The following is a 19,557-nucleotide window of genomic DNA, read 5'->3' as shown; positions in this document are numbered from 1 at the left end:
GCCCCAAATGACAGGTCTACTTTATTCTTTGGGTCGGTACGATTACTGGGGTAACACATTTATATAGGTTTTATAATGTTTCCATACATTTAAAAAAATTAAAACCTCCTGTACAAAATTTTTTTGGGGATTTTGCCATCTTCTGGCGCTAATAACTTTTTCATACTTTGGTGTATGGAGCTGTGGGTGGTGCCGTTTTTTGCAGATTTTGATGACGTTTACAATGTTATCATTTTTAGGACTGTATGACCTTTTGATCACTTTTTATAGAATTTTTTTTCTTTTTTAAATGACTTTGGCCGCAATTTTCCATTAAGGGGTTAAACGCAGTGAAAAACCGTTATCATATTTTGATAGATGGGGCATTTTCGGACGCGACGATACCTAATGTGTTTATGATTTTTACTGTTTATTTATATCAGTTCTAGGGAAAGGGGGGTGATTTGAATTTTTAGTTTTTTATTTAATTATAATTTTTTTTTGAACTTTTTTTTTATTTTTACTATTTTTCAGACTCCCTAGGGTACTTTAACCCTAGGGTGTCTGTACGATCCTATCATATACTGCCATACTACAGTATGGCAGTATATGTGTATTTTACTACTCATACATTACAATGTGCTGATAGCACATTGTAATGTATGGGTTAACCCGAAGTAGCTTCGGGTCTTCGTGAGACCCGAAACTACCATGCACCGGGACCCGACGTGACGTACTATTACGTCACATGTCGGTAAGGGGTTAAAAATCTAACACTTTTTTTTCACGTAAAGAGCTGTGTGATGGCTTTTTTTGTGGAAAAAATTGCACTTAATTGTGATGGTATTTAATTTTCCATGTACTGGGAAGCGTGAAAAAAAAAATCGAAATGCAGTGAAAAAACACATTTGCACTGTTCTCTTGTGAGCTTGCATTTTACAGCTTTCACTGTGCGCTCCAAATGACAAGTCTACTTTATTCTTTGGGTCGGTGCGATCACGGGGATAACAAATTTGTATAGGTTTTATAATGTTTTCATACATTTAAAAAAATTAAAACCTCCATCTTCTTGCGCAAGTAACTTTTTCATACTTCAGTGAACGGAGCTGTGGGTGGTGTCTTGTTTTGCCACTTTTGATGATGTTTTCAATTTTATTATTTTTAGAACTGCTCAACATTTTGATCACTTTTCATAGAATTTTTTTTGTATTTTTTAAAATTTAAAAAAGTGCCATTTTCGAATTTGGCGCTATTTTCCGTTACAGGTTTAAACAGTGAAAAACCCATAGATGGGGCATTTGCACATGCGGCGATACCTAATGTGTTTATGATTTTTAATGTTTATATTTATATCAGTGTTAGGGAAAAGGGGGGGGGGGGCGCGATTTGAATTTAAAGTTTTTTTTTTTTTAACTTTTATTTTGTTGTTTGGTCGATCCTATCATATGCTGCCATACTACAGGCAAACAAGCCGTTTTTTCTTAAAAACTAGGGTATCTAGGGTATCCTCCGCTGGCCACATCACTCCTTTTCATCGTGAAGGAACCAGAGCTGGGTCATCATATAGGCGGCAATCAACTCCAGGCAACCATAATGTCTGATATAGCTCTGGATGCTGTCTGTGTGCAGAGACAGCGTCCAAAGCTTCCTCCCCTGGTCCGACAATTAAAAAGCATCATGAGGCTTCTGTGTGTTACATCTCAGGTGAGCGGCAGCCTGTGAAGTAGAGTGACAGAGCGGCTGCTACTACTGAGGTATAGTCTGAGCCAGACAGGGAATAGGTGCTGGAGAGGTGGTGGTGAATAAATGGCACTTCAGGCCAGGGGTGGCGGATGGGGCAGTCATACAGAAGAGGTATCAGGAGGTGTGTAGAGGGGAGACCGTGCCGGAATCCAGCATCCTGTTCTAGAATCACCTTAGCAACAGCATGACAACATAATCACTCCTATTGCACGGTACAACTTTTATCATATGTGTATGGCCACAGCACAGCACTATTACTACTCCTATGCCTGATGAAAGCTCCGGTCCAGAGTTGAAACGCGTCGCATTACTAATAAATCGTCCTTAATTTGCCTGCTGTCTCCTCATTTATAATCTTGAGCGCTGGTCCGTCATCATTTCTACCTGTACGGGCTTCTACATCATCACTCTCCACGGTGTGGATTCCTGGGTCCATCCAAGGGAGGCTGTTTCCTGGACTGGCTGCCATCTATTCTATACAAGGCTGACTCTCATCAAAAACCCGGTGAGAGTTAAATTGTGACGTCTGGATTCCGCTGACTCATCTTTCCGTGACAATATTACACTAGGGTTGCGCCTTTTTCTTTGTGTTTGTTCCCCTTTGGTGTTTCTGACACTCATTAACCCTGAGTGTTGGAGCCCATTCCAGGTTCTCTTCACATCATGTATAAATAGGCACAGTACTACTACTCCTATCCTGTATATATGGGCACAGCACAGTACTACTATCCTGTATATATGGGCACAGCACAGTACTACTATCCTGTATATATGGGCACAGCACAGTACTACTATCCTGTATATATGGGCACAGCACTACTATTACTATTCCTATCCTGTATATATGGGCACAGCACAGTACTACTACTATCCTGTATATATGGGCACAGCACAGTACTACTACTATCCTGTATATATGGGCACAGCACAGTACTACTACTATCCTGTATATATGGGCACAGCACAGTACTACTACTATCCTGTATATATGGGCACAGCACAGTACTACTACTATCCTGTATATATGGGCACAGCACAGTACTACTACTATCCTGTATATATGGGCACAGCACAGTACTACTACTATCCTGTATATATGGGCACAGCACAGTACTACTACTATCCTGTATATATGGGCACAGCACAGTACTACTACTCCTATCCTGTATATATGGGCACATCACTACTATTACTACTCCTATCCTGCATATATGGGAACAGCACAGTACTACTACTCCTATCCTGTATAAATGGGCACAGCACAGTACTACTACTCCTATCCTGTATATATGGTTACAGAACAGTACTACTACTCCTATCCTGTATATATGGACACAGCACTACTACTCCTCTCCTATATAAACGGGCACATCACAGGAATCAGTCATGGATGAGCACACGGTCGCGTGCATTACATTTTACTCAGACCGTTTTTAGAAAAGAGGCCTATATGAAAGTTTAATTAGGTAAATATTATTAAATACATATATAGTGACAATGAATTAGGAATAGAGAATCGGGGAAACATGACACAGTACATACAGCATTTATAGCAGAATCCTGCTGAAGTCAGTGGCGTAGAACTCTGGTAAGGCCAATAAGAGAGGCAGCTGCATAGTATTATGGGATTTGTGATAAAACTGCCTTCTAGGCCCCTACCACATTTACTTCTGTGTGGTACAGAATAGAGGCTAAACAAGCCTTGAGAAAACAAATAAAATGTATTTCTCATTCCAGTTAATCATAATGAATAGGTGTTTTTGAAATATTTTAACCTCTTTGGTATCTTTTTGAAGGAAGTTGAGTCGTGGCATAACCCCTTTAAAAGGAAGTCAAGCACACGTCAAAGAAGGGCGGCACAGTGAGATAGCGGATTAAGATCCAAAGGTGGGTGCAGGCTCGAAGGGTCTGATTCAAGGACCCTAGAAGTTTCAGAGGAAAAGGCAGGCGGGCAGCACTCCGTGGAAAAAGGTGTCTTTATTTCACAAGTGGATACAGCGACGTTTCGGCTGACTCTATGCAGCCATTTTCAAGCATGAGAATGGCTGCATAGAGTCAGCCGAAACGTCGCTGTATCCACTTGTGAAATAAAGACACCTTTTTCCACGGAGTGCTGCCCGCCTGCCTTTTCCTTTAAAAGGAAGTCAGATTTAGTGAACGAAAGTTGGTTAGAAGAATAGTGGTTGCTGTGCTGGTTGTTGCAGAGGGCTGTGTGCTGGATAGAGGTCTGAGCTTATCTGATTGTAGGAGAAGTCTTCTAGGCAGAGAGACTAATTGAAAGAAAGACTTCAAAGACTTTCAAGTACAGCTGGTCGTATACACGGAGACCACGTAGTGATACACAAATTACATAAGGTGTCGGTGTAAGAGTCCCTTATCACTGGAAACGTTGTCCTGTCTTAATTGGAGAGCTAGACTGAGGCCTATATCTGTGGTCCAAGGAGAAGACAGCTATTACCTGTGGATTACGTCCTAACAGAAATCCAGAAAAGACTTGTTCTTAAAGGACTTGTGCCCATCACCGTTTCAAGTAACTAGGTCAAAAGGTCAGCACCTTCTGCACACCGCAAATAGAGAGGAAACAGACGGACTAACTTCACTGTTATCTGCTTCAATAATGTCCACAAAGAAAAAAAATTATATGTAGCCCTCACCAACTTGTGACAGCAGCTCATTTTATTTTCAACATATATTCCATCACAGACACACCGACCATGAGTGGGGCAGTAGCAGGCCTCCTTACCACATGAGCGGCCGACGTACCTGGATGAAGAGTCACGTGACGCAAAACAGCCGTCTGTGGTAAGGATGCTAGTTCCCCACTCATGCACACATTTAATGGTTATAAATTGACGAGTGTCACATATAACTATTCTTCTTTGTGATTAGTTTGGTTTATTGAGCCTATTCATCATGACAGGTTTTCAGTTAAAGGAAATATAACACACTACACACTTTCAAGGAATATTCTGTCCACAGACAAATTATTAAGTATTAAACTTGTCCAATACCTTATCTGTTCAGTTAGGTATATTTTTGCCAAATACAATTACATTATACACCTTATAAACAAAGATATATACTTATAAACATATTACGTTATTTGATTTGAGGGTTCCTTCAAGAGCATGTTCTACTTTCCTGTCACAGCGTCTTCCAGTCTTTTAAATTTCTTCAAGTTTACAAGTAATTCCCAGTATTTTAAATAGATCCACATTAACCTACCATTTTCACACTTATTGGTGTTTGTTAGTACAGCACAATGGTTATCATGCTTAAAAATGTCAATCAAGCCATCAGTCATCCCCAGTTCTACAGCTACTGGATTGCTTGCAGCTTTGACTAATACATGTTTTTCTATTTCCAATCTATCTTTTCTAGGTCTTCTCCAACTGCAATAAATGTTCTGTCTCTCTTTCAGTGCATCTTCAAATTCCTTTAATAGGATTTTAGCTTTTGCCTGCCACTCCTCTTCCTTCTCAAGGTGACTTGCATACAAGGCCTGCATTTTGCTACCCTTCTGGGCTACGTTTATTTCCTGCTTTAATAGGTCTCTCTCAAGTTCCATCTGCTTTCTTTCTTCCACGAGCTGCTTGCTTTGAGCAATAAGGGCGTTACGATAACTAAGAGTTCTGTTTTGTTCTTTCTCAAGCTCGATTTCCAAGTGAGCCACTGCCCGCCTATTTTCAACTATAATATCTCGATATTTTGTTTCAAGTTCTTTCTCCGCAATGGTGACTTTACGAAGGTATTCAGTTTTGACTTTAGTAATTTCTTTTTCTGATTCCTTGGACCAAACCCATCCTAGAGAACACAAAAGAGATGTAATAGAATTAATGACTTGTCAGTACTTTGTATACAAAGTCTAATTCATCTTAAAGTATATTTAAAGTTCTGGGTCCTTAAAGAGGACCTTTCACCACCTGCCACATGAGGCGATTAACATACCATACTGCATTGTCTCCTACGCAGATTTAGGGGCACTTTGAATAACCTCTCTAGACCTAGACCAAACGGTAATAACGGAGATAGTCTAGGGCTCATATAGAGAGTTATAAATACCAATAGGTGTACCCACTTCTCTGGTAACCGATCCCTATGTAATTCAAGCAATAAATACCAACAGAAAACATATGAGATCACACTCATACTCCAAGTACCAAAAATAAATTCAAAATATACACCTTTATTAATTCATATAGACAATCAAAAATTGGACATTAAAAACATACACGTTAAAACCACAAAAACAAACAGCATGGTGGTGGTCAGTCTATTCACCATAGTAAAAAGTACCACGTCATAATAGTATACAACATCAATCCATAAGTATGAAAATAAGGGCTATACCGGGCACAGAAAATATAAACTCAATATCAAGTCAGACGCAATGCCAAAGTAATATACCTGTGCCTCAGACCAGATTAGCCCCAGACCACCACCTACCCCTCTCTTTGGAGAGGGGTAGGGGGCAAACCCCCCTCACTCCCTCCTCCTCTCCCGGACATCAGCGTGTGCCCGCTGTGCTATGGTACGGCGGGCACACGTTCATGTGAATGTAGCCTAAGGGGACTATGTAGGGATACCTTTATTAGGAGTCATTGTGTGACATTTGGTGAAGTTTTAATAGTTTACTTTGTGTGGAGAGAATTAATGGGGAGATTTTATTAGGGGACACTACAATTGTTCTGTCAGAGTAAGCCCTATACAGAACACTTGATGGTCGGGGGGAGTGTTGTTCCTTTGGCTGGGGCTTGGCTAGCAGCAAGCTCAGCCAACCAGTGTTGGGGGCAGAATTAGTGATTGGAATTACGGCTCTTTAGATAGAATTATGCTGCCACGTAGTCAGGGGGTCTCAAGAGTTACCAGAGCTGTATAGGTATGCGTATATGTGACAATGGTCACAAGAGCTTACAATCTATGAGGAGGAGGGGACAGGAGGTGACAGTGCTTGTACAATGGTCACAAGAGCTTACAATCTATGAGGAGGAGGGGACAGGAGGTGACAGTGCTTGTACAATGGTCACAATAGCTTACAATCTATGAGGAGGACACAGGGTGACAATGCTTGTACAATGGTCACAAGAGCTTACCATCTATGAGGAGGAGGGGCACTGGCTGTGACAGTGCTTATACAATGGCCACAAGAGCTTACAATCTTTGAGGAGGAAACACAGGATGTGACAGTCCTTGTACAATGGTCACAAGAGCTTACAATCTATGAGGAGGAGGGGCACTGGCGGTGACAATGCTTGTACAATGGCCGCAAGAGCTTATAATCTATGAGGAAGGGGGGACACAGGAGATGACAGTGCTTGCACAATGGTAACAAGAGCTTGCAATCTATGAGGAGGAGACAGGAGGTGACCGTGTTTGTACAATGGTCACAAGAGCTTACAATCTATGAGGAGGAGGGGACACAGGAGATGACAGTGCTTGTATAATGGTCACAAGAGCTTAAAATTTATGAGGTGGAGGAGGAGGACACAGGAGGTGACAGACTGTAAGCTCCTATGACCTTGTACAAGCACTGTTTGGGAATTGTTCATTTTCATACACCTGTGAGCACAGCACAGCAGGCAGAGGAGCAGAGAAGTACTGGTCACATGTCCTGTCCCCTCTTTAGTGTTATCTGATGCCCTTGCAGCACAAGCAGCTGGGACTCTGGGAGAAGACAGTGACCTGTCTGACATCAGTCACAGATAGTGCTCCCTGCTGAGGGGGCGTGGCTTCTGCTTCCCTTCCTCAGATAACCTAGAAGTGGGTGTCACAGTCTGTGTGCACTGTGTGGAGCCAAGCTCATCACTGCCCCACCTACATTTGGACTATAAGATGCACCACAGTTTATTCCCCTTTTTCGGGGAAAAAGATTTGCGTCTTATAGTCCAAAAAATACGGGAGTTGTAAATATGGATTTTGCTCAGTAAAATTGAGCAAAGACAACAAAAACTATATAAATGCAGTATCACCATAATCAGTGAACCAGAGAATAAAGATAAAATATTATTTTTACATTACGATGAGCGGGAATCCAAGTGCAAAAATCCAAAATAAAAATTGAAGATTTTGTTTGTGTCCCCCTTGAAATAGTTAATAAAATCTCATGAATAAGCTAGAGACCCCCAAAATGAATAATCTATACATTGCATCTCACCACCCAAATAATAAGCACTCATATGTTCGCATTACCAAAAAAAATAAATATAGCCTGTAAAACGTGACAATACAAATCTGCTGTGAATTGCGATGCTTCCAATCTATGCACGGCCATGCGCCCGTACATTAGGTTACCACCACATATGGTTCATTTCATCATTGTATTCATTATAAAAAAAAGTGTCATTTTTGGCCTAAATGAAAGTATTTTACAAAAAAATTAAAAAGTTTCTAAATGGCAGGTCCATATTGTTTTAACCCATGTGAAACACTAAAAGGGTAAAATTGAAGTTGTTTTACATATTGAGGGGTGTAGTTTCTATAGTGGGGTTATTTATGGAGTTTTACTATTATTTAGGCCTTTAAAAGTCACTTGAAAGCTGAGTTGTTCCTCAAAATGTGAGTTTTGGCAATTTTCATGAAAATGAGAAAAATCGCACCCAAAGTTCTAAGCCTCATAACATCCTAGAAAAATGAGAGGACCCATAAAATATCATTCCAGCATTCTGGATATGTTAGTTATCTAGCTTTTTGTGTATTTTAACTATCTGCCTGGAAAGCAGAACATTTCAAACTTTAAAAATTAAGAATTTTCTAAACTTTTGCCAAATTTTAATTTTTTCTCTGAACGAAACGCAAAACTTAGCACTTTAATTTTACAACTTACATAGTACAATGTGTCTTGAGAAAACAATCTCAAAATCACCTAGAATTTGTTAAAAGCATTCCGAAGTTAAAATCAATTATCGTGACGCGTCAGATTCTAAGAATCGAGTCTGCTCACTGAGCTGAAAACAAGCATCAGTGATAAGGGGTTACCAGTATATACGGTAGAAGAGATGTCCGTTTGTGAATATAGTGGAGCTATTACAAAGATGTGTGTGACTGTTAAATGGGTGTCAAATATATTTTTCCTTTTTTGATGTTCAAATCTGGGGTGCATCTTATAGTCCGAAACATACAGGTACGTATTTTTCCAATACACTTTATAATAATAATTCTTTATTTATATAGCGCACAAAGATTACGCAGCGCTGCAAAGTTTGCCAAATCATGTATCACTGTTTTATAGATCTCGGCTTGCTGTCATTCTGTTGAAAATCTGACCATGGTTGCACAGGTATACAAATCGTTAAATCTGATTACTCTCTATGATACCGCGTGATGTAACGAGCTGTGCACCTGTGTGACCATGATCAGATTTCTGTCCACTGGAAATAAACAATGAAACTTCCTATAGATTAACCGCAGGAAGAGATCAAAAAAGCAATGTGGAACTGATACAGAAAGTATATTGGAAAATCATATAGCTTTTCATTATACAAACAATATTTGCTAAAATGGGAATAGGAACTACTTATGTACTAAACACCTATATTATGCCAACAGTGGTATATTAACCCCTTAGCGCTCTGCGCCGTAGCTGTACTGCGCTGAGTCCCGCGAATAGCGCTCAGCGCAGTACAGCTACTGCGCAGAGACGATGCCGGTTCAGCGCTGCATAGCAGCCGAACCGGCATCGTTAGCCGCGGGATTTCAACGGTAATCTGTTGAAACGCGACCGCGGCATTTAACATGCCTTCTGGGGGTCTGTACCCCACGATCGCCCCCCCCCCCCCGCACCATTTTCGGGGGGGGGGGGGCATCGCTGTTTTGGCACCTCTGGGGTCTGATCGGGACCCCAGAGAAGCCTGGAGGGATTACCTTTAAGATGGCGTCTGTGACGTCATCTTAAAGGCAAAGTGTCAGCCTATGCATCTGCATAGGCTGGCACTGCTAATACCCTGCAATACATCAGTATTGCAGAGTATTATCAAGAACAAGCAATCAGATGATTGCTTGCTCATATCCCATGGTGGATCATGTAAAAAAATGTAAAAAAAATGTTTTTCAATAAAAAATTACTTTATAAATCACTAAAAATGCCCATAAGCCCCAAAACATATAAAGAGACATATAACGCTCAAAAAAGTCTAAATCATAACACAAACCCCACATATATAGTATCACCGCGTCCGTAACAATCCATAGAATAAAACTAAATAACTATTGAACCCATATGAACGCCGTAAAAAAAAAAACCGTTAAAAACCCGCCCAAAATTATGATTTTTACCTATTATATCCCACTAAAAATGCAATAAAAAGTGATCAACAAAACATATGTACTCCAGAATGATACCTTTGCAAAGAACAACATGTCCCGCAAAAAACAAGCCATCAACCAGCTCTGTAGCCAAAAACGTAACAATGTTATGCCACTTGGAAGACGGCAATGCAAAAATGATAGATTTTTCCCCACATTAGGGTTTTATTTGGCAAATTTAGTAAAACATAAGAAAAAATATTCATGTCTGGTATCCCCGTAATCGTATTGACCCATAGAATAAAGATAACAGTAAAAGTAAAAAATCCAGTACAGAATTGATGCTTTTCTACTCATGACCTCAAAAAAGTTCCTAAATTTTCAACAATAGGTGATACCAACCCCAAAATGGTAACACTGGAAAAAGCATCTCGTCCCGCAAAAAAAATGCCGTCACATGGCACAAATAACGGAAAAGCGAAAATTTTATAGCCTTCAAAAGGGGCAACGAGAAAACTAAAATCCTGGCAGCTGCAGGGTGCTCCTTCCCTTCTGCGCCTCGCTGTGCCCCCAAAACACAAGTAACGTCCACATGTGGGGGGTCGCTGCACTCAGGAGAAATTGTAGAACAAATTTTATGATGGGTTTTCTCTTTTTATCTTTTGGAAATGTGTAAATTTTAGGGCTAAATGAACGTATAACCGACAAAATTTGACCATTCTAAATTTCACCGCCATTTTGATTCAATTACTATGAAGATGTCAAGGGGTTAACAATCTTTGTAAATGCTGTTTCTGATAGTTTGAGGGGTGCAGATTTGAAAATGGGTTGGTTATATAGGGGTTTTTTGTTGCTAAATATGTAAAATTTGATTTCAAAACAGTATTTATCCCCAAAATAGTCAATTCTGAAAATACGGAAAATCGCTATTCGATTTGTAAGCCGCGTGACGTCAAAATAAATTATCCAAACATTTCAAAAATTATGAAAATGTAAAGTAGACAAATGGGAAATGTTATTCTGCAAGTTATTTAGGTGGTAAATCGATCTGCCTGAAAACGCAGTGATTTTGAATTTCGAAAATGGCAAATTTTTCTAAAAATTCATAATTTTTTTCTTTTTTTTGTAAATAAACGCAAAACTTATCAGCCAAAATTTACCACTAAAATGAAGTACAACATGTGGGGAAAAAACAATCTCAGAATCACTTTGATAAGTAACAGTGATCAAAAGTTATAACCATATAAAGAGACGCAGGTCAGAATCTAAAAAATGGGACTGAGCCTTAAGCTGTAAAATGGCTGCGTCCTTAAGGGGTTAAAGTGCAAGTGCATATACAACAAAGAATAGACACATATATATTCCATATGAGAGTCCGTAATCGCGTCTTTATATCTCAAGTGTGCATGACCAGAAGTGTCTACGGACTGCACATGCGCAATGGCAAAACAGAAGATCGTGTTGGCCATATTGGATAAGGGAACCGCAACTGTGATAAAGTGCCTATATAGGCTGTTGCAACTAGCCATATCGGGTCAAGTGCAAAGTAAAGTATAGTGTATTTCTCCTTAGGTACCTACCCCATAGTGTGATCAGAACTGGCAATCAGATTGGAAGAAATGGCCACTGGTGCCAGAACGCAAGCACATATATGAGGTATATTGATAACCACAAATGTGGAGTCTATAACCACCAGTAGTGCATACACAGACCCATTGTATAGGGGGCATGTCATATACAGAGCGAACACTTCAACGATGGAGCCATTGCTAGTACCAAAATAAAGGCTGTATACATATTGTGCAGAAACCAATAATTTAGCCTAGAAATGATGTCAGTTCCCGAACCAATCTTCTAGTAAAAGTGACAGTGCATATGATGTGATAATGATCTAAAAAAATAAGAACAATATATTAAAATCAAATAATGAATAAAGACAATAGCAGTTTTATTGTTATTCAGATGAGGGTCATGGGACACCAAAATGTTGGTTTTGTCAATTTACACGATACTTCCCAAGTTATAATCTACGTTAAGGCCATTGGCTTTAAGAGTATTTAAGCGATAAATCCACTGTTTCTTTTCCAAATCACATGGTCAATTCTTGTAAATTTTAATTGCGCTTCTGTATGACCAAAGTCAAAAAAATGTTTTGAAACTGGGAGATCCTGTCTACCCTTCCTTACTGTATACCTATGTTGATTAAAACGGGTTTCGAAGTCTAGTGTTGTCTCACCAATATATGCCAAGCCAAAAGGGCATTAACAGATAGATGACATGGTCTCTATTACAATTGAGATGTCTAATCTGGAATGTCTTGCCATTATGATCAAAAGTTTCACCCTTGGTCATATGGGAGCAGTTCACACAGGAGCGGCAAGGAAAACTCCCCTTGCGTATCCTACCCCATTGTCCCAATTGTGTTCTTAAGGGATCCCACATCAGCTTTCACTAGTCTGTCCCTCAGATTTCTAGATCTCCTATAACAGTGGTGGCGAACCTATGGCACATGTGCCAGAGAGGGCACGCAGAGCCCTCTCTGTGGGCATGCGGACCATCTCCCCTGCTGTCTATATATATATATCATTAGAACGCCTGGCAGGCTGGAAAAGCTGCCGATCGCCAAGAGCTCCAGTGATCTCTTTCACTGAAGGCTGCGTCTGACCTGCTATGTGCTCATTAATGCTGCCTAGAGACACAGCAGCAGGTCAGTGCCGCCCCCCACTCCCTCCCCCTTTAGCCCAGGAACAGGAGGAGAGTGAGAGGGAACTCACGCAGAAGCCTGTGCCCAGTGAGTACAGAGGAGTGCAGCAGGAGGGCAAGAGCTGCTCTGTGTGTATTACACAGGCAGCAGTCAGGAAGCTTTGGGGCACTATATACTGCCCCTGGTCCAGATCTCCTGTCACTGTCCTATGCTGTGCCAGTGACCCTGGGGTGCATAGACTGCCAGCATGACCTCACTGACAGCATGGCACAGGTGCCCAGAGCTCCAGACCAAGGGCAGTATATATATATATATATATATATATATATATATATATATACACTCACCGGCCACTTTATTAGGTACACCTGTCCAACTGCTCGTTAGGCATGTAGACATGGTCAAGACAATCTCCTGCAGTTCAAACCGAGCATCAGTATGGGGAAGAAAGGTGATTTGAGTGCCTTTGAACATGGCATGGTTGTTGGTGCCAGAAGGGCTGGTCTGAGTATTGCAGAAACTGCTGATCTACTGGGATTTTCACGCACAACCATCTCTAGGGTTTACAGAGAATGGTCCGAAAAAGAAAAAACATCCAGTGAGCGGCAGTTTTGTGGGCGGAAATGCCTTGTTGATGCCAGAGGAGAATGGGCAGACTGGTTCGAGCTGATAGAAAGGCAACAGTGACTCAAATCGCCACCTGTTACAACCAAGGTAGGCAGAAAAGCATCTCTGAATGCACAGTACGTCGAACTTTGAGGCAGATGGGCTACAGCAGCAGAAGACCACACCGGGTGCTACTCCTTTCAGCTAAGAACAGGAAACTGAGGCTACAATTTGCACAAGCTCATCGAAATTGGACAGTAGAAGATTGGAAAAACGTTGCCTGGTCTGATGAGTCTCGATTTCTGCTGCGACATTCGGATGGTAGGGTCAGAATTTGGCGTCAACAACATGAAAGCATGGATCCATCCTGCCTTGTATCAACGGTTCATTCTGGTGGTGGTGGTGTCATGGTGTGGGGAATATTTTCTTGGCACTCTTTGGGCCCCTTGGTACCAATTGAGCATCGTTGCAACGCCACAGCCTACCTGAGTATTGTTGCTGACCATGTCCATCCCTTTATGACCACAATGTACCCAACATCTGATGGCTACTTTCAGCAGGATAATGTGCCATGTCATAAAGCTGGAATCATCTCAGACTGGTTTCTTGAACATGACAATGAGTTCACTGTACTCAAATGGCCTCCACAGTCACCAGATCTCAATCCAATAGAGCATCCATGGGATGTGGTGGAACAGGAGATTCGCATCATGGATGTGCAGCCGACAACTGTGTGATGCCATCATGTCAATATGGACCAAAATCTCTGAGGAATGCTTCCTCACCTTGTTGAATCTATGCCACGAAGAATTGAGGCAAAAGGGGGTCCAACCCGTTACTAGCATGGTGTACCTAATAAAGTGGCCGGTGAGTGTATGTGTGTGTGGCCACAGACATGTGTCATATGTGGTGATTTGATGGTAAATTCACCTGCCTGGTTCCATGTAGATTTGCTGTTCAGAGTCCCACACTGGATGGGGGGGGGGGGGGGGGGTAGCGTCCCACACTGGATGGGGGGGGGGGGTAGCGTCCCACACTGGATGGGGGGGGGTAGCGTCCCACACTGGATGGGGGGGGTAGCGTCCCACACTGGATGGGGGGGCAGCGTCCCACACTGGATGGGGGGGGGGTAGCGTCCCACACTGGATGGGGGGGGTAGCATCCCACACTGGATGGGGGGGGGTAGCATCCCACACTGGATGGGGGGGGTAGCATCCCACACTGGATGGGGGGGTAGCGTCCCACAACGGATGGGGGGGTAGCTTCCCACACTGGATGGGGGGGTAGCTTCCCACACTGGATGGGGGGGGGGTAGCGTCCCACACTGGATGGGGGGGGGTAGCGTCCCACACTGGATGGGGGGGGGTAGCGTCCCACACTGGATGGGGGGTAGCGATCCTCACTGGATGGGGGTAGTGTTCCTCACTGGATGGGGGGAGTAGTGTTCCTCACTGGATGGGGGGTAGTATTCTCTGCTGTATTTGCTCCTGCTTTGTGATATAATTGGTGATGTTGGACTTTCTTTAGTGGTCTGTTTATTATCAGTATGGTGGTGTTTATCTTGTTGTACTGGTAATGGTCATCATGTAGCAGTATTATATGTCCCTTATAGAGTGGTATGGTGTGATTTTAGGCTAAATAGACGTGTTGGCACTTTGCGATGATTACATGGACTTTGGTTTGGAGTTTGGGCACTCAGTCTCTAAAAGGTTCGCCATCACTGTCCTATAAGATAAGAAAGGAGGATTAAAAAATTCAGGAATGTCCTCAGAATACTTACCTAGTATTGGCCAGCATTTTCTGATAATTTTTGCAACGTTCGGACTCAAGTCATTGTATGTGATAATGAATGGTATCCTTTTTGTGTTATCTCTGTTTGTATTTGGTCTCAATAGAGACTTGCGGTCCCTATTCAACGCCTATTGTTTATTCCTCTCTATGATCTTATGAGGGTACCCCGGTTCTTAAACCTCTTCATAATTATACATTTTTTTTCTAGTGAAGCAATCTCGCTAGAGACTCTTAATTCTCAAAAACTGGCTCAGTGGTAGTTATATCAACATTGCTTTAGGGTGGTTGCTCTCAAGCCTAAGGAGATTGTTTCTATCAGTACTTTTCGTTTATAAATCAGTAGAAAGTATACCAGATTTTATACTCACAAAAACATCTAGGAACTGGATGTCAGTTTTGGAGGCCATCATAGTGAACGTAATGTCTATCCACTTCATTCAGGTATTGGTTACTCGAAAGTCGAGTAACTTTGGGAAGTATCTGTCCAGATGAGGAAGATGTCGTTTATGTATCGCCACCACCTTAACATTACCATCTTTGCATGAATTTAATACAAAAACTTTGTTCCCACTATTAATTGTCCTGCTATAGAAACTATATTGCCCTAAAAAGGAATATTGCGAAACTTAAACTTGAAAACACGGAGACCCTTGAGGCAAGCCAATCTTACATCAGAAGAGATATCAGCCCTGCATCAGCCTCACGATCAAACCCGCAGACAATGGGGGTGCGGTCGTCGTCATGGATACGGCGATGTAGCGGTCTGAAATCCGTCTTCAGTTAGCGGATACTGAGGTATATAAAAAAAGTCTCACAAGATTCCAAATTTTAACTTAAACGTCAAATCACTGGTATTATTAATACTGCTGTAGAGAATGGTGTTATTAATGACAATAGGGCCAAATATCTTATGGTTGAATATTTGGTTACACCGGTACTTTATGTCTTGCCAAAGATACATAAATCCCTTGAATCTCGCCTGGACAACCTATTGTCTCTGGGAGTGACTTTTTTTTAAATGGCCATGGTACTTGATAAAGCACTACGCATCTTTGCCCCCTCTAGTCCTTCATACATTAGATACACTACTGACTTTTTGATGAAACTATCTGAGATTAAACTTGAAACACATCCTGAGGTTACACTTGTTTCTTTTGATGTGGTCTCCCTCTAGGTCATGAACAGGGCCTTATGGCCATCTCCAAAAAACTGTCAAATTCCATGTATACTGAAGATGAAAGATCATTCATTATTACATTACTCAAACTAACGAATTCTTCGCCCCATTGCACGGGGTTGCTATGGGGTCTAATATGGCCCCAACCTACGCGAACATTGTTATGTCCATTCTTGAGGAGGAGTATGTCTATGTGTCCCACAACTTTAGTAAGGTACTGAGGTGGTGGCGATACATAGACTACATCTTCCTATTCTGGACATGTACCTCCCAAGAGTTACTCAACTTTCACCAATACCTGAATGAAGTGGATAGAGACATTGGAGCGCATTTACCAAGGGTCCGAACGCCGCACTTTCGTCGGGTTTCCCAAATATTTCGGCTTTGTGCCGAATTGCCCAGGGATTTTGGAGCACGCGATCGGATTTACACGCATCGTTGCGACAGAAATTGGGAGGCCGGCCGTCGGACAACCTGACGGATTTGGACAACCTGCGGAATTTAAAAAAGGTTTTGTGTTGCAAGATCATGCACTCACATGCACCAGCAAGAAGCAGGTGAACTCCGGCGGACCTTGGCGCGCAGCAGCGACACATGCAGGAACTTGGACGCACGATCTTAGTGAATCGCGCCGGGCCCGAATCCTCGTCGGACAACGCACCCCATTAAGTTCACTACGATGGTCTCCAAAACTCTGCGATGTTTTAGTGAGTATAAAATCTGATGTACTTTCTGATTTATACACGAAAAGTACTGATAGGAACAGTCTCCTTAGGTTTGAGAGCAACCACCCTATAGCAATGATGATATCACTACCACTGAGCCAATTTTTGAGAATTAAAACCGTATAATTAAGGAGAAGAGGTTTAAGAACTGGTGGTACCCTCATAAGATCATGGACAGGAATAAACCATAGACGCTGAATAGGGACCACAAGTCTCTATTGAGACCAAATACAAACAGAGGTAACACAAAAAGGATACCTTTAATTTCCACATACAATGACTTGAGTCCGAATGTTTCAAATATTATCAGAACACTGGACAATACTAGGCAAGTATTCTGAGGACATTCCTGAATTTTCTGATCCTCCTGGCTTATCCTTTAAGAACAAAACTCAACTGGGAATATGGGGTAGACACACAAGGGGAGTTTTCCGTGCTGCTCCTGTGTGAACTGCTCCCATATGACCAAGGGTGAAACTTTTGATCATAATGGCAGGACTTTCCGGATTATCATCTATGTGTTAATGCCCTTGTGGCTTTGCATATATTGGTGAGACAACACTAGACTTCGAAACCAGTAAGGAAGGGTAGACAGGATCTCCCAGTTTCAAAACATTTTTTTGACTTTGGTCATACAGAAGCGCAATTAAAATTTACATTAATTGACCTTGTACCCGCATTACGACGAGGTGGGAATAGGGAAAAGTTGCTTCGGAAAAAGAAATTACAGTGGATTTATCGCTTAAATACTCTTAAACCCAATGGCCTTAATGTAGATTATAACTTGGGAAGTATCATGTAAATTGACAAAACCAACATTTTGGTGTCCCATGACCCTCATCTGAATAACAATGAAACTGCTATTGTCTTTATTCCTTATTTGATTTTAATATATTGTTCTTATTTGTTTAGATCATTATCACATCATATGCACTGTTACTTTCACTAGAAGATTGATTCAGGAACGGACATCATTTCTAGGCTATATTATTGCTTTCTGCACAATATGTACAGGCAGTCCCTGGGTTACATACAAGATAGGTTCTGTAGGTTTGCTCTTAAAGGGGTTATGCCACAAAACAATTGACTACGAAAAGCTGTCAAAGAGGATAAAATATTTCAAAAATCTATATGTAATGGTTACCTGGAAGTAAAGATCCCTTTCTATGCGTTATTATGATGCTTGTTCAGCCTCTATTCTGCTCCACACAGAAGCAGATGTGGGAGGGGCCTAGCCAGGCACATGCACAGCACTGACAGCAGCAGTTATTGCACAACTCAGTGCTACAGAGCGCTCAGCCTTCAGAGTCTCCTTCCACCTGCTGTGCTCAAATAGTCCCTGCATTAACTGATCCAATAGAAGTCCAATATAAATGTGTCATACGCCCCATGTTAAAAGTGCAACAAAAAAAGTTGGTGCAGTCTGTCAAAGCAGTGCAGGGGGCACCAGATTCACCAGAACATGCGCCAGAAATCCTGAATCTGGCGCTCCCTGTACACTACACTGCACATAGTACACATGTGCTATGTATTCTCACAGCATGATGGTCGGTCAGGCTGACATGCATGGCGGAAGTCTAGGTGGGTGCAGGGGAGGTAAACCCCACGTGTATCGTCACTCCAGAGTGACACTTACCCCTGAGGAAGTCACTTCGAAGTGAGGATACACATGGAGTTTGCCGTCCCTGCATTTTTCTAGACCTCCGACATATTTACACTTTACTGTCCGCCTGACCTAACATGATGCTGTGAGAATACATTGTTTTGCTCTACTTGTATGCACTGATTGTACAAAATTAGGTGCAATAACATGGATCTTTTTAGTTGTTTTTATGACTTTTACTAATAAACTTTTGTATTTTTGTATGTTACTTTGGGGCCGTTAATTGCATCTCTTTCTGTGTATTTTGTAAGGAATTGCAACTAAATCACTAGATAGATAGATAGATAGATAGATAGATAGATAGATAGATATGAGATGGATGTATGGATAGATAGGAGATAGATAGATGACAGGTGATAGGTAATAGGACTTGGATAGATAAATAGGTGACAGCTTCTCACATGTTACTGATCTTTAGCTACTTCCCTGATAGTCAGGGACAGGGGCCCCTTGCAGGATGGCAGTGTAGCTTGGAGTACAGGAGGAGGACTTCATCAGGAGATGTCAGAGCTCAGCCTGTTACTTGTGTTATCTCTGCAGCCTCCTGTGTGACCTGACTAATGGTGGAGGGAGGAAGGGCTGCTACATTTCTATGATCCATGTTAGGAGAGGACTCCTCTGAGCTGCAGATAGTCATGTCTGGCTGCAGTTACCTTGTATCTGCTGCTGTAGGCTCCTGTGACGCTGGTAAGCAGTGGCCATCACAGCACAATCTCTGCCCCTCCTCCTCTCTCACTCCCTATTGGCTGCAATGTGTCAGGTGATCTCTGAGTGTGGAGAGGAGCTGTGAGCCCGTGGAGTGATCTGTAGTGCAGAGCAGCTGACAGAATCCTTGTGCGCAGACTCGGCCAGATCAGCTGTAGCTCAGGAAGGGACACAGCTACCAGCAGGGGGCGCCAGCAACCAGAACAAAAGGAGTTATCTCAGT

At 41.9% G+C, this 19,557-nt stretch overlaps 1 protein-coding gene and 1 long non-coding RNA gene across 5 annotated transcripts in view; one reads left to right on the top strand and one right to left on the bottom strand.

The window, feature by feature from the left end:
- Positions 1-1,942: 1,942 nt before the first annotated feature.
- Positions 1,943-4,362, top strand: LOC140133195 (uncharacterized). Its single transcript, XR_011855845.1, has 3 exons — positions 1,943-2,227; positions 3,519-3,609; positions 3,970-4,362. It is a non-coding gene; the product is annotated as an uncharacterized lncRNA (long non-coding RNA).
- Positions 4,363-4,377: 15 nt separating this feature from the next.
- CCDC127 (coiled-coil domain containing 127) overlaps positions 4,378-19,557 on the bottom strand; it is a 96,099-nt gene continuing 80,919 nt past the window's right edge. For all 4 annotated transcript variants that reach the window (XM_072153013.1, XM_072153011.1, XM_072153012.1 and 1 more), the window contains exon 4: positions 4,378-5,526. In XM_072153013.1, the coding sequence (XP_072009114.1) occupies positions 4,856-5,526 (671 nt within the window). In that variant the 3' untranslated portion in view covers positions 4,378-4,855. The remainder of the gene's footprint in view (positions 5,527-19,557) is intronic.

Source organism: Engystomops pustulosus, chromosome 5, assembly GCF_040894005.1.
Source record: "Engystomops pustulosus chromosome 5, aEngPut4.maternal, whole genome shotgun sequence".
NCBI lineage: Eukaryota > Metazoa > Chordata > Amphibia > Anura > Leptodactylidae > Engystomops > Engystomops pustulosus.
This window is presented reverse-complemented; position numbering and strand designations above follow the sequence as displayed.